The 27,942-nt window shown below is 38.0% G+C and overlaps 1 protein-coding gene across 2 annotated transcripts; it reads left to right on the top strand.

The window, feature by feature from the left end:
* Positions 1–213: 213 nt before the first annotated feature.
* rbm38 (RNA binding motif protein 38) lies at positions 214–27,942 on the top strand. Of its 2 annotated transcripts, none has more exons than XM_036212798.1 (4): positions 214–1,015; positions 6,004–6,127; positions 8,728–8,782; positions 12,773–14,485. In XM_036212798.1, the coding sequence occupies exons 1-4, from the start codon at positions 794–796 to the stop codon at positions 13,017–13,019; spliced, it is 648 nt and encodes a 215-aa protein (XP_036068691.1). In that variant the 5' UTR covers positions 214–793; the 3' UTR covers positions 13,020–14,485. The 2 variants fall into 2 exon arrangements, with proteins under 2 accessions (XP_036068691.1, XP_024148661.1); XM_024292893.2 differs by lacking the exon at positions 12,773–14,485 and adding an exon at positions 26,780–27,942 and having other exon boundaries at positions 239–1,015.

Here is a 27,942-nt window from a genome sequence, read left to right on the forward strand (position 1 = left end):
ATGTCACTGTACTGAAACCAAAAATAGCCTAAAATTTCTCCAGAATAATAGGAAACTCATTAATTCAAACACTAAATTAATTATTATAAAATATGTCAAATTCACATCAAATAAGAATTGTTTTGACCGTTTATGAAATACTACTACAGTAATAACTCACGTTTTTCTTTCACAATAAAAGATCTACAGATAAATATCTCTTTTTGTGATGTTTATTTGTATAAAAACGCGTCTTTATTGTGTCAATGAGCCACACAAGTGAGATGTCAGTGAGTTTATTTGATTAAATAAAAAAGTTGAATCTCCCCTCTGTGCCTCATATTACATAACAGTGTTGTCCTGTGAAAGATCAGACATCCTTTGAGGAATTCTGAGATTATTAATGCGTGAAGTTTTTTGTTTTGTTTTGTTTTGTTTTTTTTGTATGAAACTAAGACTCCCTATTTGTCAGTTAAAGAAGACGCCAAATAATTCTTCCGTCATGGTGTCAGATAAAGCGTGGGGGTGTCCAGGGTGGAGCTGGAGGCGGGCTGCGCCACGGGGAAAAGACGCACCGCTCCGCTATTGGACCACATGTAAAGTGGAAGACTGAAGCTGGAAGTGGATTTCACTTGGAATTTGGATTTTGTTGGAAATTGTGGACGGACGTGTCTTACACCTGCAGGGGGGGAGAAGCGCACGTCCAACAGCCGCGTGCGCGCAATGAAGTGTCTGTTATTGGAGCAGGCAGCCGGAGCTCGCCGCGCGTAAAGTTCTCCCTCCGCCTCCGTCTGTGCGCCACGCTGCAAGCCGCATGAGTTCCCCGCTGTCTTTGGGTCAGCTGGCCGGGGTTCCGTTTGAGATCATGCACCCCACCATGGAGAAAGACACTACCTACACCAAGATCTTCGTCGGGGGGCTGCCCTATCACACCAGCGACGCCTCACTTCGGAAATATTTCGAGACTTTCGGCGAAATCGACGAGGCGGTGGTGATCACGGACAAGCAGACGGGGAAATCCAGAGGATATGGATTTGTAAGTTCATCTGTTTGGGGTGTTTTCTTTGCTTCATTGAAATGCTGCTGATCTTAAACTTTTAATATTTTAAGAAAAGCTTAAACAGTTTTTTTTTTCTTTTTAGTTTTTGTTTCTTTTCTGGTTTCCCCTGATTGTCACTTTAACCTCTGGCAAGTTTTCTCAGCCCTGCAGGCCAAACAGAGCTGTCACTTTGTTCAGGCAGAAGCCACATGTGGAGTGTCGGCTGATGTCAGTCACATGCCTGAGGCGTGAGGAGCAGGTTCTCTCTTGAAAGTGTGTCACCAATTATCTGTGCGCTCGCCAAAAAGGAGCGCGCGCACAGACTGAAAAACTGTGGCAAGCAAAATATATCAAAGTAAAAGGTATGGCAAGCGAAAGATATCATGAATCACTACAAAAAACCTAAGAGAACTGGACAGAATGACCCCTCCTCCTGGCTCCAAGAAGCCAAAATCACACACTGCTATTGAGAAATAAATATATTTTACTCAGTCGTTCTAATTGTGGCTGAATTTTTCATTTGGTGTAAGGATGGCAAACCTGGGTTCTCTTCCTAGGGAGAGCATTGAGCTTCACCCAGTGAGGTCCTTTTTAGTTATAGGCAAAACCCTTCGTGTTCCTGCCTAACTATGATGCCATGGGCACTTAGTCTGTGTCTCCATAGCCTCATTTCCACTCAGTTAAATCTCGCTCCCACTGAGCGGTTTGTTTTCATGGTAAATTCATGGTGTAGACCGCTAGCGTGTCATTGTAGTCCGACAACTAGAAAAGCAACAACAATGGAGGTCATCCAGCAGCTGGTCTGTTTCCTCAATTACCTTTTGTACATCATGTATAACAGGAATTTAATGTTGTTTGAAAGAACATTGTGGGCAGCTAAGAAGAATACCAGCATAAAGAGGAAAACAGAGTCACTAGCTTAGCGCTATATTGGCATTTTCTAATGTCGTTTTTACTTTCTACTAAGGCAGCCGCAATTAGTCGACTAATCGACTACTAAAATAGTCGATTAGTCGTTGCTTTATATTATATGGAGTCAGAGTGTTGTAAAGTTGAAAGTTATAATGACATTCTGCTAGCTTTTTGGCTATTTTGACATTTATTAAGGTTTTTTAGGCTATTTTGGAGTTTAGCTAATATTTTAGCATCATGTTAGCTATTTCGGCTAAGTTAGTCTTTTTTTGTTTTTAGGCTATATTTTAGTTTAGCTATAATTTCAGCTAGATGCAAGCTGTAATGGCCAACTTAGTTTTTTTCAGGGTTTTTTTTGGCTAATTTGGCATTTAATTAATATTTTAGCTGGTTATCAGCTTCAGCGTTTTCAGCTATTAGCGTCAGCATTTTTAGCTATCAATTTCAGCATCTTCAGCTATCGTCACTAGCATCATTAGCGGCTAAATTCCGCTTACAGGATTCACACTAGCTTTATCACAGGTAATGCTACCTATCTAGTTTTTAGTTAATTTAAAGCTGTTGATGGTTAAGATGTGTGTTTTATCCGATTACTCGACTAATCAGAAAAAATAATCGGTGATTAGTCAACTATTAAAATAATCTTCTGTGTCAGCACTACTTCCTACCAATCAGCGGGTGGCTACAGTGGCTCCGCCTCAACCGTCCCATTCTATTTTCTATAGACTTACAACGGATGGGGACCTTCAAGAGGTACGGGTCTATGCTGTTTAATGGGTCTGTTTTACAATGGAAACGCTCCAAATACCGGCCCGCTCAGCGAAACGAGGCTCTTATATGCCCCCTTTTCAGATTAAACACAGGATAAAACCTCTCCCAAACCACCTGTGGGAATCATAGAAAGCTGATGCGCTGTGGCAACTAATGACGGGATATGCCGAAAGGTGAACCAACGATCTCTGTCATTTACGCCTTTTTCTTAACAATTCTAACAATGCTAATTCTAATTTTTTCCATAATGTTTTTTCTTTATCACAAGTTATTCAAGTTATAAACTGAACGTTCGATTGACAGATTCTCGTGAGCTGTTTTCAGTGGAAGGGGTGTGGACTTCCAACAAGCTCACTCCTGATTGGTGAAAGTTGTTTCCATAGAACGTCTCAGATTGACTCGGACCAATCATTGTCGTCTGGCTCCAACATGGTGACATCCATATAGTAGAAAAATACCACATGAATTGGCTTCATGTAATAGAACTGGAGGTGTAGAGTTTTCTCCACAAAACTGTATGGTTCCACTGTCCACTAGCAGAACACCAAAGAAACAAAGCATTTCCTGTCTCTGAATAGAAGTTATTGACTTCAAAATAAAAGCATAAATTGTTTTATTTTTATTTAAATGATTACATTGCTGGCAAAAAACAAAAAATTTGTCACATACATGGCATTTCTGTGGGTGATGTCACACCTGCTCTGTCCAGTTCTCTGCCTACAGTCAATGGTTTTTCCTGGTGATTTATGATCTCTTTCGCTTGCCATAACAGGCTGCATGGAGAGACTGATGTGTGTCTCCTATTTGTGTGTGTGAGACAGTCTAACCGGGGTGGGGGAGTGTTTGGTCCCAGAGGTGTGACATGTCGGTTGGCAGTGTAAGATAAGGCTGCTGTGGTTTCGTTGTGACTTCCTCCCTTGCAGCCTTCCACCCCCCACCCCCGTCCTGCCAAGCCGAGTTTGGTGGGTTGTTTTGTTTGTGAGTCAAACAGACAGACACAGAGAAGGGCGGATAGACTGGTGTGTGTTGGACTCCGTTTCACTCGTGTCAGCTTGAGCCTCACATTAGTAGATGTGGTTTTCAGTTTCTCCTCCTCAGAACACAAAGTCTGTCACTACTTCCTCTTTTTCACTATTATAACAAACCAGAAATCCATCTGCTGTCGGATTTTACAACAACAGGATCTGTGTGTTCGCTTTGTCTACTCACTTTTTTCTTGTTTATCTAAGTATCCCCATTATTTACTATTTACTTAATTAATTATACATAAGTGTTTAAGGATTAATCAACTTAATGAATTGATTTATATTCCTATGATCCAACCAGATGGATCTGTCTGAGGCAAGTTGGTGTTTGAATGGACTCATACCATGAAATAAATTGATTAAGTTGATATTAGAAAATATCATTTGGATTGAAAGACAGTAGGTTTATTTTACTAGTATGTAAAAACGTGAGTGGACAACACACGTGATGCATCAACGAATGATCATCCATCATTACAGTCCGAATTGTATTTTACAAAGACGTAAAACAACAGTGGACTGAAATGTATGAAGCTAAAATGTGAATGATTTGGCTAAAGATGTCCTGGATTGATTTTAGGCCAGTAAAACAAACATGATACAAGATATGACACATCAGGGTTGGAATAATAATCTCTTGGAATACATTTTTGAAGCATTTTCTGTAGTTTAGTGGAGGTTCACCTTATTTTTTAAGTCATCTTTCACATTGTTTTGACTTTGTCTTTGCTTTGCTTTTGGATTCATACATGTTTAATTCATCTAGACCAGGGGCCTGCACCCTTTAACACTAGAAGAGTCATTTGGTCTAGTTTCTTACAGACCAGAACTCAACGAGAGCCAAAAGGCTCACTTTATCTTAAAAAAAAACATAATATTTATGCTTTTTTTGTCAATTAAACATTGATTTATAAATGTAATTGAAGTATTACAATAATTAAACTACAATAGCACCAGCATGTTTCCATATATAATATTTGTAACTTCTACTTTTGAGAGCAGAACACTCTAGTTCCTTTCAAAATAAAAGCCACCCTGTGTCAAAAAAGGTCCTCCTGCTGCAGCAGCTTTACTGAAATGAAAAATACAGGACAGTCAAACATGATGTATTTTGTCATTAGGATTTAGGTGTGCTGCTGACATTTTTTCCCTTTTACTTTCAGATACAAACATTTTAGTAGAACCTATTTATTTAAAAGAAACTCAAAATGTTAAGAATAAATTGAGTTTTTTGTTGTCATTCTCTAAGATGTGAGGAACAAAACACGTAACTCTAAACCATATTCAATTATTTTAAACTCAATTTGTTCACAACTTTAACCACTTATAAATTAAAAACACAAATTTAAAGATAATTTCTACGGAATTTCTGACAGTAAATTAAACTTTTTTTGCTTATTTGTTTGACATGTTGAAAGCAGAAATGACAAAACTTAAATAACTAATCAATTACGTATTCAATCATTAACATTTTTCAATAAAGCTAAAAAGCCACAATAAAGGGATGAAAGAACCACTCGTGGATCCGGAGTCCTAGTCTAGACACGTTTTATCTTTGTTGTAAAACATCAAAACTGTCTGATTCTAATAATTTGGGATTTGTGCAAGTAAAAAATGACAACATTTACTGTTTGGGATTGAGGGTTTTTTTTGGACATTTCTGGGTTCTTTGTGAAATTATCAGTAAAATTAAATTTAAAAAAAGGATCTGGGGAAGTACTAAAACGATGGATATCACGTATTACCACAACAACTTGTTTAATAACGCAAATTATAAAGTGGAACAAAAACTCAGAAAGGCCCCAAAATACTAGAGGTGAAAAGATGAAACAGGAGAAAATTCAGCTCATTTAAAAAAAAATTCTGTAATCACAGGTCCCCAAACCTTTTTTATCTATGTGATTGAATTTAAAGTCCATAGAAGTTATTTTTAAAATGAACCATGTCATTTTCGATGTAGAAACCAATACAAAGGGAGCAAAGACTTTTGATGGACAGGTGAGCATAAACTCCTCAGCTCTACAAAACCTCACCGTGTGTTCCAACAACAATCAGATTGTTTTTACTGTTCAAACTGGACCTAAAAAACAAATAGATCCCTTCATTCATCCTTTTTATAGTTCACATCAGATAAAAACCTTCAGCTTTAAAGCAGATTTCTTATTCTATTTGTTGTTTTTAGATAAGCTTGTTTGAGGAGATTGAGGAAGTTGTTGCATGTTCGTTATCTGAGACATTCACTCCACAGGCTCCTTTAACCAACTTTGCTGTCAACAGGTGACCATGGGGGACAGGGGAGCTGCAGAGCTGGCATGCAAAGACGCGAACCCCATCATCGACGGGAGGAAGGCCAACGTGAATTTAGCGTACCTGGGAGCGAAGCCTCGGAGCTCACAGACAAGTAAGAGCTGCAGGTTCACACTTTCAACACAAGAACAACATAATATAGCGGTGTTTCATATTAGACTTGCTGTGAAGTTGTGTTGGTGGCACATGGATCTTCAAACTGAAATCTAAGCTCAAGAAGAAGAACGTACATCTATGACAAACTGTAAGTCCAAATACATTTAAAGGTGGCAGGTGAAATTGAGGGAGTGTGAGATCACATTTAGATCACCGTGTTGGAGCCAGAAATCGTCATTAAGCAGTAATTGGTCCGAGTCTGTCTGAGTCTTTAGTTTCTATGGCAACCACTTTCACCAATCAGGAGAGAGCTTGTTGGAAGTCCACACCCCCTTCCAGTCAAAGCGGGCTCGGAAGAATCTGTCAACAGCTGCGTTTCCATTAACTCTGAAATTTTCCAAATTGGATTTACAATAATAAATGATCTTAATGGAATCAACAAAATTTTGAAAAAACTCACATTTATCAAAAAAAAAACATTTTTGGGCTTAGTGGAGGTGGTATTGAAATAGTGTATCGCAAAACTGCAATGGAAACACTTTTTTTATACTCTTCTTGGTATGATGTGTCTTCACTGAGCGCCGCACAGCGGGCGCCATGAGAGGTCTCACAGCGTCACAGCTCATTATAAATTGCACATCAAACAGAATCACACATTTCCTCCTTAAAATCACCAACCAAGACTTCTTTATAGCTTCATCTGTAGCCGCACTTTTGCGGCGTGCAGCTTGAATAAGACTGCAAACCGTCTCCTTTGACAGATGAGGATGAGCGTGAGTGCCGTGACTTGAATGTTTGTTGTCGTGTTTTATCCGATTGGTCATTTTATACCTTGAATAACTTGCTCTACATAAGAAATATGACAAAAATAGCATTCGCAAGAAGTTGTTAAAAAAAAGTTAGCAGAGCAAGAATTGTTATTCTGACAAATGTAATGACAGTGTAATAGCTGTTTAGTTCTCTATAGAAGTCTATGGGATTTGGGCTTTTTGGAGCCAGTGGGTACTTCCTGTTCGGAATGTCAGGGGGGAGGGATCACTCAGTCCAGTGCTTATATACAGTCAATGGTATGCATGCACCTTATTAAAGAAAAACCACCAATGAGCACTGAATTTGAACCCCATTCTCATCTAACCATAGAAACATTTAGATATGTTCCTGTAGAAGGTCAGATTGTTATAAATTAAACTTGATTATTCTGATTCTTTTATAATAAAATGTATTTATTCTTTTTATACTGATGCAACTTCCTTTATTTTCTGTTTCTGCACCACAGAGCTGCAGGGAGGTTTAACTTTTATTTTTTAAATCTTATTTTATCAGGAAGTTCTGACGAAAACAAGTTCAACCTTTGATACACTGAAAAATCTGGGATTTAACTGCACTGGGATTGGTCAAAACTGTATTTACTGTGATTACAAACAATATGAACACAAAGAAAGCCAAACTAATGGTCAGATGCTGCGATTTTCTGTTGGTGAAATGTTATAAATAAGATGTTAAAGTGGGAACATTAAAGCATTTCTTTCTGTTGTGTGAGTGTAGCCACATTTTATGACACTTTGGTCACAATTTTCCAGATGAAAAAAAATAATAAAACCACAATTTATAGATTTAAGATTTTAATGTTGAAAATGAAAGTGATTGATTCATTTGACAGGACTTACCACTAATTAAATCTTAGATATATTGTATTTGTGCCAAATGGGCCAAAAAGGAACTTTAAGGCTCTTTTAATTTATTACAATCTGAGGTTTTTTTCAGTTTGATTCAAGAGGCCAAGATGAGTCAATGTTTTTACTTTACTAAAACAAACAAGTATTTTAGATTATAGAGAGTGAAATCTGAAAGCCAGTGCAGCAGAGAGGCATGATCTTGAGTCGGGGTGGATAAATCATGGTAAGCCACTGGAATGCTCATCAGCCAGCCAGCTATCTCTGCCCATTCCCGCCCTGGCGTTTGTTTTTCAGTCGAGTTTCCCCGCAGCGTTGCTTGCTCCACCGCACAGTCTGCACGCTTTCCCCTCCTCTGAGGTCTGGTCGGACATCAGACCTCGACAGCAGCTTCTTTAAAGCTCGCCGTCTGGAAAGCAGCTAGGTGTGATCGACAAACGGCGGTGCCAGCGAGAGCCGTCCTCGGAAGGCTCCAGCTGCTGGAGCGTGCAGCGTGATCAGAGATAGCTCTGCTGGGCGTTCTGCTATTGTTCATCGTGTGCAGGAGAAGGACAGAGAAGGCCAAGAGGCGATGAGAGTGTGAAGACGGGGAAATAACAGCATGTCTGTTCTCTTTGTCTCGGAGAGGGCAGAAAATACACATTCAGAGGCAAGTTTGAAGGAGGAGTGATGGGAGCGTAATTAAAAAAAGGAATGAATCACAAGAGGAATGAAGAAGTGAAGTCAGTGGGAGGGGCAGAGAGGAGGAGGAGGATAACTTTCCCTTTTCTTACTCATCTTATTTCTGGTGAAGATGCCTCAAAGTCACAGATATGTGTGTGCACATATTGTTTGTGAATTTGAGAAAAGGGGCCTCCGTCATACACTGTTAAAGTGAGTAGATATAACTGTTTCCCTCCTCACCTCCTTCTCTTTCTGTCTGCAGCTCTTTCTGGTGGAGTTCAACAAATCCAGCCCACGTGGACTCAGAGGCAATACGGGTAAGACGGAGAAGAACCGATCCCACTGTCTTTCCCTCCACATGCTTAACCCCACCTTCCTCCTGGACAGCTGTGAGCTCTCCTTCCTGCTCCGCACCGAGGTCGTGGTAGTTACTGCCAGTCTGCAGCGAGAGGGAAAACAATGACCGCACAAATGCTGTTTGTGTAGAGAGGCCTGCATGTGAACAGAGGAGCTCTGTGACGGTTCATTTGTTCTTTTAACCCATGCCCGAGCATACGAAATAAGTAGGAAAAAACTTGATGTGACACAGTTCAAGAACGCACTTGTAGCACATGGGTGTGTCCAAACCCGGGTGCTGCATCCTTCAAAGGACACGGCCTTCCCGGCTGACGTAGGCCGGGTCCTTCGTCTGTGAATCTGGACAAGTCTAGCTTATAGATAATTCCAGCCACTACATCAGCGAATGTCCTGTCGCCTAGCAACCGTAAGTCCTGAATCGATTTGTGTAGTACCTTATTTTCTGGACTATAAGTCGCTCCCGAGTATAAGTCGCAGGAGCCAAAAAATGTATAATGATGAAAAAAAAAAAAACAAGAGAAGTTTGATCAGCGATTAACAAAACACTTTGATAAAGGTAACTATGGAGGACTAAATAGGAAGATTAATTTAATGGTGTATACATTTATTTCAAATTGTCTCATTTAGGTAAATATCGTACACTTATTGATCACTTTTCTACCTTGATTTAGAGTGCTTTCCAGTCACAGTTCCATTCACACACTGATGGCGGCTCTACTGGCTTAAACTGGTGCCAACCTATAACCACCAGGAGCAATGTGAGGCTGAGTGTCTTGCTCAAGGACACTTGGACACATAGGCGGGAAGTGAACCTGCAATCCTCTGATCAGAGGTTGACCGCTCTACTCAGCTTTAGCTCATTCTGACTGAAGAGTCGACTTTCATCCACTTTTCTGACAACCCATTCTATTTTGTAAGATGTAAATGCAGCTCAGTACTATTTTGATTTAAAAAAAATACAAAGAATTCAGGTTCTCTCCTTTGCTAATAAAACAGAAATATTGTTCTTTTATCTCCACCACAATTCTAGAAAGTTTGATCATGTGAGTCTGCTGATAATTGTTTTGTTGTATTTTTGTTTACATTCTGCTGAAGTTTGTATGGGTTCGTTTTCTTTTTTATTAGATATTTGTTGGATAAAGACAGGAAATGTAGATGTGAACTACAAAAGTGCTGCAAACATCAAGAACATAATGCTAAAGTTAGACTTGAATTCACATTTTTCTATCAGAAGTCAGAGGAAAGTTAAGGTGAAATTTAAGGGCTTGTTAGAGTAAAACAATGCAACTTAAAATCTCAAAGTTCTCCAGATTCTAGTTCATTGTGGCGTGTGTTGTTGCCATGGACAGAGAGAAAAACATTGGTTGCCACATTCATTTTGCGCATATACTTTGTGCTAACTCATGACCGTATCAGCTAATACATACACAGACGAGAAGCGCTATCAGGTAGGCATCTGGTGAGTTCACAGCGAGGACAGACCTTCCAATCCCCAGAGAACTCACGGAGAAACCAAACTGTGCAGCTCTAACTGCTTCAGAACTTTCTCACATGATTTCGAGGCTGTCCGCTGGAAACCACACATTTCTGAACGAGGATCATGTGCCTCACTTCAGTCTCAGACTGTCCTTACACAGTGGTCTCCCTGAAAACGAAACATGTAAGCAGCTCCACCGATCAGGATTACCCACTAACTGGTGCAGACTCTCCCCTTTAAATATGGATCCAGCTTTTCCTTCATGATGCAGAGTGAAATAAAGAGCTGCTATAAGAGACATTTTTAACTAAATTTAATAAAAGGAAGAAGCTATGGGATAGTAGACGACAGTTCATGAGGTCTACATAGAAATATGGGAAATTGGAAATGTATTTCAAACAATAAAACATAAACTAAACTAAAGAAAAAGTATGTACATGATTACGGTAGGCCTATATCTGATTTGATGTGATTTTATCTTTATCTTTTTGCAAAAACCAATAAGTTTTCTAATTTTCTGACATTCTGTTTTTGTCGATTTTATGAGCTGGAACTCAAATTTGCTGTATGTAAAAATAAACAAATGAATACTTTTAATCTGTTAAACAGTGGGACCTATATCTATAGTCTATAAAACTTTTTTTGAATTGATTTATGGAAATTAATACACTTTTCTAATTTTCTTGGAGAGGGTCCGTTTTTACACATGCAGGAGTTCCCATTATAAATCATCATAGACTTATATAGACATGTAAAATTCACCTGTACAGTACGTTGAATCCATTAAATATAATATTTGTCAAACTGTTTTATTTAGTGCTTAAAAGAGGATAAAAGGAAGCAAAAATATCTATTATCTCACACCAGTTTGGTTTCCATTAAACAAGAGAAGACATAAAAATGAGTTTCTGTAAATAAAAGAGTGATACTCTTAAATGATCAAACTCACTAAATTGTTTTTCTATCACTCAATGTGGTTCTTAAATCCCAGGAAATCCCTAAAACCGTGTCAGACAAGCAGTGCAAGTCATCCCAATGAGCCAGGCAGTTTTTGCACCTGTCAACATGTGCACTCATTCTAATGAGAACTGCAGTCCAAAGCTTGTCTGCTTCACTTCTTCAGTACAGACATTCAGAAAAGATTGACGTGACTGAGCTGCTGAGTGAGGCGTGGAGGTGACTCACTGTTACAGACGGGAGTGACGGTCAGCGCTTGTTTTTGCTGTGTAAGCTTAGTGTGGATGACGACTCAGATGTCCAGTCTGCTGCAGCTGAGATGATTTAATGGGAATGTTTCAGTCCCTTGATTTTGCTTCATTTAAGATAGTGGTCTCCATGTTTTTCAGGTCACGGACCGGTTTAAATTAGACAATATTATCATGGACCGGTCCAAACGGGAAGAAGTTAGCATTTTTACGCTTCTGGAAATCTATTTTTTAAGACAAAATGGTACTAAAAGAAAGTTAATTTTAAAAAAGTCTGAAAATATTAATAGTAGTGGGATTTTAGTTAAAAACTTCATTATCATAATTAAAACACTACTGGGAACGTTTTTTTTAAATAGAAAAAATTGTCATAGGGGGACTTTAACGTCAAATTTGAGGCTAACTACCAGACGCTAGCTTCAGCTATGTCTGACTTTTAAGGTGTAATGAATAAATAAAGCAAAATAAAATAACACAACCGTCATAAAACTGGTATTTTCTAAATATAATTTAAACGTGAATCCACTGTGCTTTATTATATCCATGTGTGAAACAGTTGAGTCTGTCGTCACCTATTAGCTAAAGTGACTTCTGCTACACTCAATAATTCCGTATGTGGAGGAAGTCTCCTGGTTTAGTCTGTAAACAGCAGCTTTATTATTCTTTAAAGTTGAAGCCTCTTCTTTGGTTTCCATTGATCTTTTCTCCCTGAAGAAACTTTCCAAATACGTTTTATTGTTGTTTTTTGTTAGCTTTTAAGTTTTGGGCTACTAGCTTAGCATTGCAGCTAGCCATGCAGGTAGCAGCTTTAGGTCATGTGACCAAGGCAGATGCTGTGAACAGAATTTGGCAATTTTCTTCAGAATAAGAAAATAAACTAAAAGAAAATAATCTAAGTTAGCACATATATTTCTTTTTTTCTATCTGCGTCTCGGTACCAAGTGACCAACGGACCGGTACCGGCGGGCCGGGGGCTGGGACCACTGATTTAGGTGCTATTTATGACCTCCATTTATCATCTGTTTATCATTCATCTATTAGAAACCTCTTGTGAATTTGACATGAGTAGAGACTCTGAAAAGATCTTTAGACTTTGGCTTCCCTCTGACTTTCATGTTCTTTGAGTTCATTAAAAGCTAAATCTGTTCTGAATGCTGTTAAATCTGCATTTTTTATTTATTTTAGATTGAATCAGTCCACGCGTGACGTTTGAATGCTTGATAAGAAGAAGGTTAAATAAACTGTTTTTTTTTTCTTTGTGCTGCCAGAGCTGAAACAAAAGAGACAACAACATCTGGTATCCTCACAGCGACACTCCCGCAGGGTAAACACAGACAAAGACAAAATCCTTCTTTGTTTGCCCGTGTGGAACACCTTCAGCTAAAACATGTTTGGGAAAGATGCTTTTTTTTCTGTGTTAGTGTGTTTTTAAAGTTAATCAGATCTTTGAGAAAGGAACCATCTGTTGGTTATTTTAGTTTTTTAATAAATAAACTAAAACTGGACCTTTTTTAAAATTAAATTAAACTGCTTGATTTAGGTTCCATTTTATAATTTCTGACTTTTCCTTTGAGAACAAAACAATGGAATATGAACTGATCTCATGTCCAAATTATCTTTTTTTAACCATATAAGACTCATTTTACAATTTAAACAGTTCAGATTATTGTAGGATACAAAAAGTACATCAGAAAAATATTTCAGAAGCATAAAACAAACACAGTTTTAAAATAAAAGAGATACTAATTTTCTGTGACTGAAAGAAAGCAACATTTTTTTTAATTTTTTTTTTTTTACATATTTATTATTAAAATAGCTCACACCACTGTTGTTGTTAATGAAAGTGTAATGCTTCCCTTCGCACAGCTGGATCAACCTTTTCACACCTGCACATGCTGCTGTCTCGTCTGCCTCCAATGCAGCCCATGAAATATAATTTTTAAAAGAAAATAAGTGATTTTCAATAATTCCAAAGAAATTAAGAGAGTATGTTAAGAAAGGAGAAAAACTAATGTTAGTGAAATAACTGTAAGATTATTAGGATTTTGAGAGAACTGTTTTATTGATGTCATCAGCATCTATTTCCTGTTTTTTTTTGTCTTTGTTACCCAATTCTGATTTCAGTATCATAACAGTTATGAGTCCAGCAGCTTTTAGTCTTTTTTTGTGTTTTTTTTTTTTACACATATTAATGGTTTGGTTTATTTGGGACAAAGTCAGCTGCCGAAGAAGAACCGATACTAAAACCTGAAGTGTCGTTGACTTGAGAAGATCCCAGCGCTGAACAGCTGCAAGATCTGTTGTGGTTTGGAGGAAAGATCTAGACCAGGGGGGTCAAACTCAATCGTATAGGGGGCCACAATCCAAAACACACCTTAGGTCGCACCTAACAGGATAAACATTTATTGAACACTCTAAAACTACATTTTTTTAACTTTTAAAACGCTATTTATTAACATAACTATGGATAAAAACAGGCAGGAATTTTATTACGGAATAAATCAACTTAAAGCTTAGATAACTTTCACTATTTTTACTCTTTGTAAAAATATATTATATAAAAATTATACAAGTTAGAAATAAGAGGACAGATAACATCGGGCTTTTCATAATAATAAAATAAAATGATTTGGGGGGCCGAATTTAATTACCCAGAGGGCCTTGACTTTGACACGTGATCTAGATGTTTATGTTTCTATGGCGTTTTTTCTCAGGCAAAAAAAAGAACAAAAACATTTATTGTTATTTGTAATTTTTTAAACCATAAATAAATCACTTTTTATTCTTACGCATAAAATATGATTTTATTTATATCTTGTTTCTGCTGTTCTTTTGTGTGTGAGCCAGTTCTCTAGACATTCAGTCCCTCCCAATATCGAGTTTATGAATTTATGAATAAATGCACCTAAATGCTTTATATAAATGAAATAAATACTGTAATTTAACATTTATATGATGTATTAGGAGTTTATTTAATGATATATCCAAAACAGGGATTACTAACATGTTAATTATTTTTCTAACATATCATATATTTTTAAAAATATCAACAAAGGTCATTTCATCATGTTTATCGCAATTTTAAAAAGTTACTGTCATTGTAATGATTATGTGAGTGTTTTAAATACAATAAAGTTTAAATATATTAAAAAAAATCTCATGATTGTTCCATGTAAGAACAGTAAAACCGTTGAAAATGCTTTTTTAGTATAATCAAGAGTTATTCATTAAAGTACAAACATCTTACAGTCACTCAAAGCTGTTTGTCTTTTAGCTAGAGAAGGAACAAGAAGATTGTAGTTTTTTGCTCTTACACTGGCTGACAGAAGGTGTTTCCAGCTCTTAAGCTACTTTCTAAAAAGAAAAAAAAGGAAACTTACGGCTTCTCAAAAGCCCTCTTCTTATTTTGTGTACAAAGGACACGTCCGTCCCGTTTTGAACCTCTCTGCTCTGAGGCTCGCTGTGCTTTTGATGAGTATGACTGCAGTCAGTTGTGAACATTTCTTGGCAACTTGAGGGTTTTTAGCTTTTTGGAACACATCGAGGCTTCAGGTTCAAACAGGAATGTCAAGAAAGAAATGAAGATGTTGTCATTTAGGGACATCTTTTTGGAGACTAACAGTAAAGCATTGGCTGGTTTAAAATGTTAATCCTGATGGGTTTTCTTGGAAATCTTTAGTGTTTTGAAATACGTGTGTCGTGCAAAAAAAGTTTCTTATAATAATCTTGATGACATGACATGTTTTTGTTGTGGAGGTAATTTAAAAAGCTGTAAAAATGATAAGGCTAATGTAGGATTTGATTGAAAAACTTAAGAGGAATTGTTAAATTATTTGGTCTAATTGAGGCAGTGATGGCTGGTATTAGGTTATGATCACATGTTTGTACCAGAGAACGAAAGACGAACAAGCTTAAAGAACAAGCCCAGTAAAAAAAAAACATGTTTTTGTTTTTTATTATGTCCTTGTTGCATTTTTCTCAAGATGAAGCACACATAGAAAGAAAATGAAGCTTAAAATTGACTTCCTTTTTTCAAATGGTAAATCTGGAGCAGAACTTTTGAAAATGTCTATTTCTATGAGGCCAAATATCTTCTCACACATATTCTGATGTTAAAGCTGTTTGGACAACATCTCCATACTTTCATATATTATTTCAATCGGACAAAATCATAGTTTTTATTTGTCTTTAGCTTTTTTTCATCACACTAATTAAGTCACATCTGTTGATACTGAGTTGTTCCTGGACCTAAACAGCCACTGAGCTGTTATCTTGTTTACCTTACAGTAATCCAGTTAAGACTGCTAGCTCGTGTTTTTCAAAGTAAGGATGTCAATTTTAGTAGAAATGGAAACATGTATTACATGCAACACCACAAAAAACTAATTGTGTGTTTCTGTTTTTGATATTCCAAGCTAATTTTTCACTCTTTTTTCTGTTTTTCCAAGTTTTGATGTTTCCCATTTTTGTAAAATACTGTAGATTAGATTAGATAAGACTAGATTAGTAATAGTTTATTAAAAGCAATCAAGAAAACAAAGCTTGTAACCTGGAACCGGATAAATAAATCGCCTTCAAATTAATCAATTAAAATGTAAATTTAGAATTGGGAGCCTGGAGAAAAAGCTCTTATCTATATTAGTCAGTAATAAAGATGCTCAAATGTGTTTTCCACCTACATGTACAATCTAGGAGTAATAACTGTAAAATGTGGCGTGTCTCTTCTGTTCTTGGATATCTGAAATAATTAATAAATAAAGTCAGGAGACTATATTTTCCTTTAGCTGTATATTTGTAACAGTTAGCACTTCCAGCTTCAAGCAAAATCTCACCAAGTACTTTTGCCTAGTTTCTAGTCTGAATATATAGCACTTGATTTATGACAAAACTGCCTAACCTGTATAGATTTTCAGTAAGATGTAAAGACTTGTATTACAATAATAAATCTTGAATACCTTGTTGAGTCATTTCATCTTAAAAACATCTCATTTCTGGCAAAATGTGTGATAAAACTAGCTTTTATTTACTTTACATGTATTTACATTTATTTGTAAATGGCGGTTTTGTTTTCAGAAACAGATTTTTATCAATTTGGGGAAACTGCAAAGTTGTATTTTACACTTTCAAATAATATTTTAGGCGATTTTATCTGAAAATGTGTAATTCTAGTCTTACTTTGAGAGGATTATACACTAGAAGTACGAATAGTTGGACTTTTGTTGTGCTTAAAAAACACATATTTGGTGGATACGTGTATTAATATACCTACTTTAAAGATATAAACCTTTTTTGATTCCAATTACGAGAACAAAAAACCTAAATATGAGTGTTTATAGCTAATTTTATGATTACATTTTGTCTTAATTGAACAGATGGCAACTTATTTTTAGATCTTGTGAAGACAATAAGAAAATATCTTTTGGGGACATTTTTGTCATTGGTTTGTTAATGAAATGGCTTCTCTAAACTCTGCAGCTGCAGCGGATTTCTCCATCTTTGTTTCTCTCATTGTGTTGCTCCTGCGGGTTTCTCTGCTCTGTCCTCAGACAAACAGACTCAGCAAACAACAAATATGAAATATGTACACAGCACAGTTCATTACTTTTGCTTATTTGCGTAAGGTTTAAAAAAAGACGTAGAACAGGCTCTGGGGTGCAGCTGAATCTGGTAGAGAAGCCCCCACTCAGAGGCCAGGGGGTTGAATCTGTCGCCTGTGGGCCTAAAGTCCGTCTCCAGCCTCCAAGATCTCAGCAGACGCTGGAGGAAGTGTGGTGGAAGTTTTTCTAAAATGTTGGTGGTTTTCATTGGGAGAGAAAGGAGATCTCAGTGTGGGGACGTTGTTGTTGGACCAGTGGAGGGGGACAGACGTATTGGTTTCCTCGTTCAAGTCTTTATGCTGTCGTCTTTTTCCGATGCTTTTCCAACTCTGGTTTTAGCCATCCTGTCATCCTCCCACACTCCTCTTCTTCTGCTGTTTCTCCCTTACTATTGAGGTAAATGACAAACCCTCTGGTGCTTTTTTTTTTTTTGTCATCCAGGGACTCAATTAGGAAAAGAACATCTGATGGATGAAAGGCTTAGACGAAACCTAAAGAGATGCTGTTGGAAGATTTTTATTTTTTAAAAAAGCTCATTTTGTTCAGTTTGCAGATCCCCTCTGATGGATTTGTGGTTGTTGTATTCTTTCTTTATGTCTTCTGTACGCTCTTATTCTGAAAAACTCAGCATCTCAAGTTCATTATTGACTTTATTTCTCTATGTTTTCATTTTTAAGTCACTGTCACTTCTACTGGGTGTTTAATTTGGAAACATCCATTATATTCCTAAGAGTCATCTAAAAAATAAACTTATTCTGCATGGCGACTAACAGCTGCTTTGATTTGAGCTGATAAACGTTTCCAGATTCAGTTTTCGCTCAAAGTGACGCATCATTTTTTACACCCATCTTTGCAAAGAAACACTTTTTCCAGCTTTGCTCATCCACTCAAAACACTGACAAAAACATCAAAGTCTAAATGTAAAGATGGTCAACATGAACAATTAAAATAAACTGAATGTATGCATTTTATTATTTTAATTCTTGAAAGAAAATTCTTCTGGTTTTCATGGTCAATAATTCTCCTTATGTTAGTTTGGAATCCTTTTTTTTAAATAATAATAATAGTTAGTTATTCATTCTTTTCAGTGGTTGGGTTAGGCTCCAGCAACCCCCTTGAAAATTTGACAATTTGCTCATGGAATTTGCCTGCGGTGATTATTATTTTGTATTTTTAATGACAGATCCACGTCCTAACCTAACATTTACCCGGACTTGGACAGACTTGTGTAAAAACTGAGGAGTCCCCCATGTGGTTGTAGTGACTTTCAGCACCTGGTGGTCTCAGATAGTCTCCTTTCTGAGGACTAACCAGACCGAATGCTGATTCATTTGTGTGATTCCACTGCCATTCTGAAGGTTATTTGACCCTTTAATACCAGGGATGTTGCCAGAAACGTACAACATGTTCTGTGACGTACCATAAATCTTTGACCATTTACATCAAAAATAAAAAAATTGATTTTCATTTCGGCTTTGTGCCAATATGCAACCCACTACAAACGTAAAGTATTGCATAACAGCCGAAAGCCGCTTTGCTTCTTTCCATTAAAAGATGATTTATGTTAAACACTTTACTGCTGTTAAGCTTCGCCAGGGTGGACTCACCATTAGGCAAAGGTACTCGATTGACTTCCCCAAATCACTGATTATAGCATAAGAATCACATGAAAGGGTTTATCCCCCCCCATCCCTCTGCAGGAATGGTATATTCCAGTCAACAGCAGCCTTGAAGTTAACCAGCAGAGGCAGTTTAGACGGTTTCCAGCTCTATAGGGCGGATTTTATTCTGACAAAAATAGCTTTATTTAATATATATAAATTGCTTTATTAAATATTCATTTGGGTGGGTTTGGAATCCTTTGTTTTGCCTTTTTTGGTAAAACTTTACATATAAAAGAAAGAAAAGAAGTCATTTGTTCCTGGAAAGGAGGGATTAACAGATTAGCTCATTCAATAAATGTAATACTTTTCCAAGTAAAAGTAATGTATATAATACATGTATTGAACATTTAAATGGGATCAGTTTGGATTCCTGGCATTAATGCTGTCTAAAAGTGGACTAGTAACTAAGTTATTTGACGTTTCACCCTCGGTAAGACTAAAAAAAAGGAATCAATGAATCCAACTGCTGCAGACGGCTCTGTGTTATAACTTGCCTCGGGCCGACAAAACTGCAAAGTTCACTAGTGAGCGTTGCAGACCATTGTTCTCTGCTTCAGAACCGGCTGGATTTACGTTAAACAGTTAAAGAATTCCAACTCTACAGGAAAAGTTTAAACATTTGAGCCCAGCAGGTTATTAATGAATTTTGCTGCAGATGTTACAGACAAATCGGCTGAAAAAACCTTAAAAAATGATTCTTGTTTTTGTTTTGTTTTTTTTACCTCGTAAAATCAAAAGTTCCTCTTTTAGTAAGATTCCAACTATTATTACTGCTGGTTATTAGGATGTTCAACAAGTGAGTCTCAAACTGCAACGATTAGCATTTCTCTGCGCTGACAGCCGCGTTTCATCCGTCTGTGGCGTTCAGAGTTCAAGACTGAGCGGGCGTGACGGGATAACGCTCCCTAAATCTGTCAGTGGTTTCACATCGTCTCTGTATCACACCACACAGTCTTCCGTGATTCAAACTGATGTGCGTGACAGCAGAGCCCAGTCCGGCGCTGATGTGGGTCCTTCTGATGCCTGCCTCCCCCCCCCTGCAGGACATCATCCAGAGAGGACAGAAGGTCACGCGTGTGTGTTGGTCCATTAGTTGTCTTTTTGATTGACTCACCCGTACCACCCTCAATCCAATTATTAAAATCACTGCAGCTGAAGGAAGTGCGGCCCGATCCGCCGCCTCTGAGTCTTTTACGCCGCCCTGCAAGAAGGCTGGACTCAAACCTTCAGGAGATGTTCACCACAAATGCCTTTTTGTTGGTTCTTCATCTTATCTCTGGGATCTGAAAGAGAAAGGACAGTGAGGGGGAGGAACATGGCTGTGAGGGAGTAAAACCAAGAGAGGCGAGGGAGCTGGGAGTCAGTGGAGGTTATTCTGCTCTCATGAGTCTGTTAGTGAGCGTACACCCATGCAGCTGTGCCAATTAGCCCTGCCATCTTTCAAACCCCCCCAAACACACACACACACACACATGAGCATCCTCCTCTGAACTCCTAATCTAACAACACACAACCTGTTCAGTGTGTTTCCTTTTGTTCCTATTGGCTCTCTCCGGGGACTTCAAGCGTGTGATTCATTGTGTGCGAGCACATCTGCCCGCATCTCCAGCCTGTGTGTGTGTGTGCACACGTGCATGTCTGTTCGACAGCCAGTAATGATGTCAGAATTGGGATGGGGAGGAGGCAAAGAGAGGCGCAACTCCTTCCCGTGTGATATCTCTGTCACATTGGATCAGTCAGACGGGCGCACAGGAAGCAGCACAGCCATGGGAGTCGCACACTTGCTCACTGTATTGTGCGTGCAGATTTGATATCAGTTGTATAAGCTGTGCTGGAAATCCCCCCCAAACAATTATTTTTTTTTAAACTAAGTTTTTTGTTCTTCTTGAGCATGCAAAGTTCATTTTTTAGAGTATTTTTTCCGCTTTGTGGTGAAGTTTGGCCACTACTTTATCTGACGACAAACAAGACTGGACTTAAAAACATTATAGTGGAATTTAAATCTATCTTTACATTTAAAAAGTCAATGAATTTCTGCTTCTTTGACGTCCTTTAAAGACCCACTCCAATGAATATCATGTTTTTAACATGTTTTTGTGGCGTTTTTCTCATGATGGAGGGCATATATAAAGAAAATGAAGATTAGAACAACATTTCTGTGTTGATTGATTGATTTTGTTTATTTCAAGCATTAATTGTAGACAATACAAGGACAAAATTCATCAAACTCATTACAGAAATAATTAAATGCATTGATTAAAATCATATTCAAATCATCAAAATCCTATTCAAATCATATTGAATTAAGAACATGTAAATGCAGTTTGAAAAGCTCTCAGTTTTGACGTACAAACTATGATCATCAGGTACCTGCTCCATCTTGATGCATCCACTTATAGACGACTAGATTCATGTATGTCTACATCATCCTCGTCTGAGCTGGCATCTGTCTCCAAACTATACAATATTGCTTGCCATTTTTGTCCAGATAATGTTATTATAATCAGCTCTAAAAGCCACGCCCCCTCAGAGGATATTTTGCAGGCAAAGGCTTCAGATCAACATTAAAAATGGCTTTTTAAGACATTTAGATTGTTGGATTTTGGTTAAAAACTTCATTATCATAATTAAAATACTGAGAAATTTTTTTTAATTAACTTTCTCACTTTTAACTGATCTGAAAAATAATCCGTGACTCGAACCGAACTGTGAGTTCCAGTTTTGTTCTGTTCAAATCACTGATTTTGTCAACACTCTTTTATTACAATTAACCTGTTCTGAATGAAAGCAAACGTTCAAAAATACTCATAATAAATTAAATTAAATCCTAACTCTGTGAATCCATAAATCCTCAGTGTTCAGGAGAAGAAACACTGTGTCCTTCTCCCGTTAACCGTCAGCGTTGGTGCTGTTGTAGCGGTTCCTCTCGTGTCTTTCCTGCCAGTCAGGTTTGTTTTGATGATACAGAAGCTGGCAGCCATTGCTCAAAAAGGAGACCCGTTTGCTGTGCAGCGAGAACGAAGCTTAGAACTGAAAGTGACAGCAAGGACACAGCTTGACCTGCAGTTCTGATTTCAGTCTTGTTTTTTTTTGGTTGAAATACATCCTGATTTTCATACTTTTATCCTTGAGTTTCCTCCCACAGATCAGGCTGTGTTAGTGTTGAACATTGACTGTAAATCAGTTCATCATCACAAGGACATTCCAGAGAAATAAAGACCTTTTTATGTTATGATTATGTGTATGTTTGCATTAAAAAAGGTCAAATAAACGATCTTTAAATAAACTGGTTCTGGAGGGGTCCAGCAGGCTCTCAGTACTGACCGTTTTTTCTGTGTTTTGTGTAAGCAGCAGAAAATGGAGTGAGTGTTTGTTGTGAAAGCAGGCTCAAACCTCTCTCTGGCTGTGTTTAGGGGTAAGCAGCAGCAGCAGCAGCAGCAGCAGCAGCAGGTCGCCTCTGCTCAGTCTCAATGACACGTCTTCTGTCAGGTTAAGGGGTTTCACCGTCTGTTTTAAGCCCTCTCTGGTTCTGCCGTTTCCACCGCAGTTTGACCTACTTCCTCTGACGTGATAACTGCTCCTGCCAGACGTGACTGAGGCGGTTCAGGTTAAGTGGGCATCCACAAGCGACGGCCTGACCGATCACAGATAGAGAGCTTCGTTTACCTCGTTGTTGAGCCCTGAAAGTCTCAGATTCCATCCATCCATTTACAAAAACAACACAGTTTTGACTTTTAGACAATCTGTGCTAAAAAGTGTTTCATATTTTAATTGGATCAAAGCCCTTTTTGTAACCTTTATAAGCTTGTGTGCTAATTAGCTTCGAACACAAGGGAGAAGATCTATTTTTAGACAACGGGTCAATAATTGCAATTAATGGAACTGAAGAAAACGCCTGTGGAAGATTCAGTATTTGAAATAAATACAGGATTAGTCCTCCAAAAGTCACTTCTGTGTACAACTAGTAGTAGTAAAATTATTTCAAGCATATAAAACATTACAAAAAAAATCAATACAGTCACCTATAAATAAAATAACAAACCAAATTAAATAAAAACATGTTTGAAAAGGGAATAAGAAGCAAATGCTTATTTAAGCCTATATCTTTGTCTTTAATAATTCACAATATATGAATCTAAACAATACAATATGACAATACCTTTACATTTTTCCTCTTTCTACATGTAAATCCTATAAATTGTTTTCCACAGTTACCATTTCACAATCAAAAATTGCTTAAATCCTAATTTTTGTCTTATATTTTGACAATAGCTTCTCTTTCATTTTTATAGTAAACAGTTTGATGTTTAAAAATTTTTCGCATTGATTTCCAAGACAGTTTAATCCTGCACACTGATACACACGTACTCTTCTTAACTGTTCAACTCTGGTGTCTTTTGTTTTGTTTTATTGTTATAAAATTACATTCAAAAAAAGCTTTATTGTTTGATTATGTCTAAACAAAATACTATATTTTTAAACTGTGCCAGGTTAAAAAAAATATAAATTCACACTCAAGCATTTAAAATATGAATGAGAACATGAATAAGAGAAAAGCTGTGAAGTCTATTTGGAAAAATTTATAGCAGTTATTGCAGAAAGAATAAAGTGTCTTTTTGGAGACATATTGCTGTCATATGTCTAGCAGCTGTGGATGAGAGGAGTCCTGATGAAGAATCACTGAGGACCTTTTTTGGTTCAGACGGAGAAAGTTGAATTCATTTAGTTCATTTTGCTTTGAGTAAAAAAATGAATTAAAGTCAGTGGATTCTGTAATCAAAAAATGAAATGTCTTTGTTGATGTTAAAACTTGCTCAGCAGATAAAACAGGTTTGTCCAGAGGACAGGCAGCTGTCATTCACATTTATGTTGTGCGGTTGTTGTGAGTCTGTGACCCACAGTGTCTTTGTCTCCTTGACGTTAAGCATAAGGGAGCTTTCTGCACAGGTCGTGTGGATTACCTGCTGCTACTCTGTCAGACCTGGAGTGTCTCAGGTGTGCATTCAGAGCCATGTCGTCTGCGTACTTCAGTGTTTTCCTCTCATTCCTGCAGGTGATGTGTTTGTGTACACAGAAAACAGAAGGGGGGACAGAACGCAGCCCTGATGGATCCCTGTCCGTAAAGTCACTAAGGAAGTGGATCTAAAACCTTTTACAAACACATGCTGTAGTCTGTCTTTTAACAATAAAATCAGGATTAAAGGATCAAATCACTGTGGGTTTAGGAAGTCCAGTCGCTTGGCAACTGTGTTCAATAGTATATAACCGTAGTGTTTGGAGGAAGAAGATGCATCCAGAGAACACCATCCCTACTGTGAAGCATGGGGGTGGTAGCATCATGCTGTGAGGGTGTTTTCCTGCACGAGACAGGATGACTGCACTGTATTAAGGAGAGGATGAGTGGAGCCGTGTTTTGTGAGATTTTGAGGAACACCCTTCCCTCACTTAGAGATGGGTCGTGACTGGGTCTTCCAGCATGACAATAATAATAATAATAGTGTTTTGGGTTTTTACGCTCAAAGCGCTTACATTTTAGATCCATTATTCATTCACTCTTCATTCATACTTGCTGATGGTAAGCTTCTGATGTAGCCACAGCTGCCTCGGGGCAGACTCACAGAGGCGTGGCTGCCAGTACACGCCTATGGTCCTTCTAACTATCAACAACAAGGATAGAGGTCTGCAACCTGCGGCTCCAGAGCCCCATGTGGCTCTTTTATCTCTCCATGGTGGCTCTCCGGCTAAAGAAAAAATATAATAATATTAATTTTCAAAAAAATTTAGAGTTTAGCTTCTGTTTTAGCAACATGGTAAAGTTTTTTGCTAGCTTGTTGTCTACTGGTGTTTTTAGGCTAATTTAGAGTTTAGCTTCTATTTTAGCAACATGCTAATGTTTTTGACTAATTTAGTTTAGTGATTCATTTTACGCTAATTTGGAGTTTAGCTAATATTTTAGCAAAATGCTGATGTTTTCAGCTAAATTGTTATCTACTCAAGTTTTTTGGGGATAATTTAGAGTTTAGCTTCTATTTTAGCAACATGCTAACATTTTTGACTCATAGTTTACTAAGGAATTTAAGGCCATTTTGGAGTTAAGCTAGTAATTGAGAAATGAGCTAACATTTTTTTTTTTTGCTAATTTGGCCTCTATTGAATTTTTTATGCTAATTTGAAGTTTAGACGATATTTTAGCAATAGGCTAGCATTTTTTACATTTTTATTATCTACTGGTGTTTTTACGCTAATTTAGAGTTTAGCTTTTATTTTAGCAACATGCTAACATTTTTGGCTGATTTAATTTACTGAGGAATTTTTTGCTAATTTGGAGTTCAGCTAGTAATTAAGCAACAAGCAAGTGTTTTCGCTAATTGGCCTCTACTAAAGGTAAAAGGTAAAAACAAAAAAAATTAATTATATCTCTTGTTATGGTGGTCTAAAGTTTCCTTTGCTCCCCCTAGTGGCTTTGAATCACTATAAGTTGCCACAGGAATGGATTAGAAATTAGCTTTTTTTCCTCTTCTTCTTGACTAAAGGATCTGGTTTAATCCGGCCGTATGTTTGACACCCCTGCTCTAGACCTAAACCAAATAGAAAACATTTGGAGGGAGCTCAAACTCAGTGTTTCTCAGTGACAGTCTATAAACCTGATTGCTCTAGAGAAGATCTGTGTGGAGGAGTGGGCCAAAATCCCCCCTCGGTGTGTGCAAACCTGGTAAAAAACTACATGAAAGATAGACTACATCTTGTGTAAGCTACTGTACTGAATATTAAGATCGATTTTCTCAAGTGTTTAAATGCTTACTTGCAGCAGTGGCACACAATTAAATGATTTAAAAAGTCGTGCAATGTGATTTCCAGATTTTTTATTTAGATGATGTCTCTCACAGAGATGAAAATGTCAGAATGTCAGTTAGACAGCCTAAACTTCCTTCAGAACTCTTCAGACTTTCATTTTGTGTCCTTTTTAAAATTCTATTTTCTTCCGTGCCAAACATGCAATCGGCGACCCACTTTTTGTCGTTTGAGTGAATGGTTACCTGTTTGAGACAAGTTCTTCACAAATATCATGTAAGATGTAGATACTTCAGAAAACCAATTAAATCATCCCCGCTGCTGACTAAAACAGCTCAAAACAACCTCTTGGTGATCCAGGTATGTCTGGATGGATGGATGGACGGATGGTGTTTTAGAGTTGTAACATATTGGTCTAAATGTAGATGATGTATAGTAATTACACAACAAATAAAATCCTTAAACTGGCTGCTCCCCGTTTGATTGACAGGTCTTTTGTGCCTCCTCTCAGCAGTTGGGTTGAAATCAGGTCCTGAGACAAACTCTGAACCGACAGAGATCTGTGTGAATGCTCTGGCAGACACTGCTCTCAGAAAGACACAGTCATCAGTTCATAGTGTTTACAGCACTCTGTCTCTCACACTGTTGTTTACCGCCACACAGATCCCGCCCCCAATCATCCTCCGTGTTTAGACTGCATCTCTGTCAGAGGAAATAATGTTAAACCTGTCAAAGTGAAAGACGCAGCTCCATAAAACACAGCAGACAAGCTCGGATTATCAAACACTAAACATGCTGGTATTTACTAAATGACAATGATTCTTGATTTGAAATATTTACACCACCCATTTGACTACAATGCTCTATTTTTTAGCTATTTCATTGTTTTATGTAACCAAACCAACCAACACAAAAATACATATTCTAGAGTCACCCAAATCTTATTAGTTTTTTTTTAGAGATCTCAGGGACTCCAACTCCTGATTGTCTGCATCCACAATGATGCAAAATCCAAAAGAGTTAAAGGAATCCTCTCACCAGAAAGTCGATTGTCCAGGCGAGTCCAAACAGAAAGTAAATACAAAACGTGTATCTGTGATGATTTTAAGTGATTTTCAAGAAATATTTTTCTATTTAAGGAACTGAGGATCTTTTTAGGCCTTAGGATTTAACCCTAAAGTATTTTATTTTTAATAATCATGAACTTTAACTGTCCCCTCAGGTTTGCCCCACAGTACATCTACCCGCAGGCGCTCCTCCAGCCGAGCCTCCTGCTCCAGACTCACCTCGCGCCCACAGCGACGGCGCTCACCTCCCCTTACCTGGAGTACAGCTCAGCCTACAGCCCCTACGCTCCCTCGGGACTGGAGCAGTTCCCGTACACCTCCTCACTGTCGCCCTCCTCTGGCTACTTCAACTACAGCTTCACACCCGGCACGCCCACGCCCGCTTTAACCGCATCTCCAACGCCTCCGGCCGCCACCATCCACCCTCCTCTGGCTGCTCTGACCGCCATGTCCACGGCGCCGCAGGCTTTCCTCCATTACCCCCTGCAGCAGCTGGACCGCCTGCAGTGACCTCCGACCTATAGCGCCATCAGAAACACACTGGATCTGGGAAAAGTGTTGTTGTTAAAAGGGCTTTTTGTGATGGTTGGTTGTAACTATAAGGAGGATTTGCTGCAGCACGCGCTCAATGAATGTTCATCTCCACGGCTACCAAGGAGAAAACCCTCTTGACGTTGGAGGTGCTGTTGGCCGGACACATGAAGACGATAACATGGCTGCAGTTTCTCCAGCGAGTGAAGATCCTGGTTCTGTTTTAGACTGCCACTCTATCTGTGGCCATAGTGGTTCACATTTACCCATTTAAGTCCATTCTTTTTAATTGTCACTGTTAGCACACAGAAGATTATCAACAAAGTGATAGAAAGTAAGCATTAAAAAAATACTTTTTTATATACAAAACTGTCAAGACCTAAAATATATTCTTCAAACGGCTGATTTTTGAGGCTCTTGGAGCCTCTGAGGCTGTCTGTGTTGGTTATCAATACATATCATTTGGATGAGGGGTGTGTGATCAACAGGAGTAGAGGATGGGACGTTTGTGCCGTAGGCGGGACTATACCCCCGTTTCCAGTCACCGATACTGGAGTTGTATGACGTTTCTTGCAGTCGTGGCATCGCCACATTTGTAGTTGTAAAACCAAGCCATAAATATTTTTAAGCAAGTATGCAAAATAAAGTGATTTTTACTAATTGTGATACCAGACGCTCCCCTCGTTTGATCATAGTCGGGAAAGTCTGACGAGTTTCTGGACATTTTGGAACCATCAAATTGGATGTCATTCGTATTTGTTAATAAAAACATTTTTCTGTTTTTTCA

The sequence above is a fragment of the Oryzias melastigma genome, linkage group LG7, assembly GCF_002922805.2.
Source record: "Oryzias melastigma strain HK-1 linkage group LG7, ASM292280v2, whole genome shotgun sequence".
In the NCBI taxonomy this organism is placed as follows: Eukaryota; Metazoa; Chordata; class Actinopteri; order Beloniformes; family Adrianichthyidae; genus Oryzias; species Oryzias melastigma.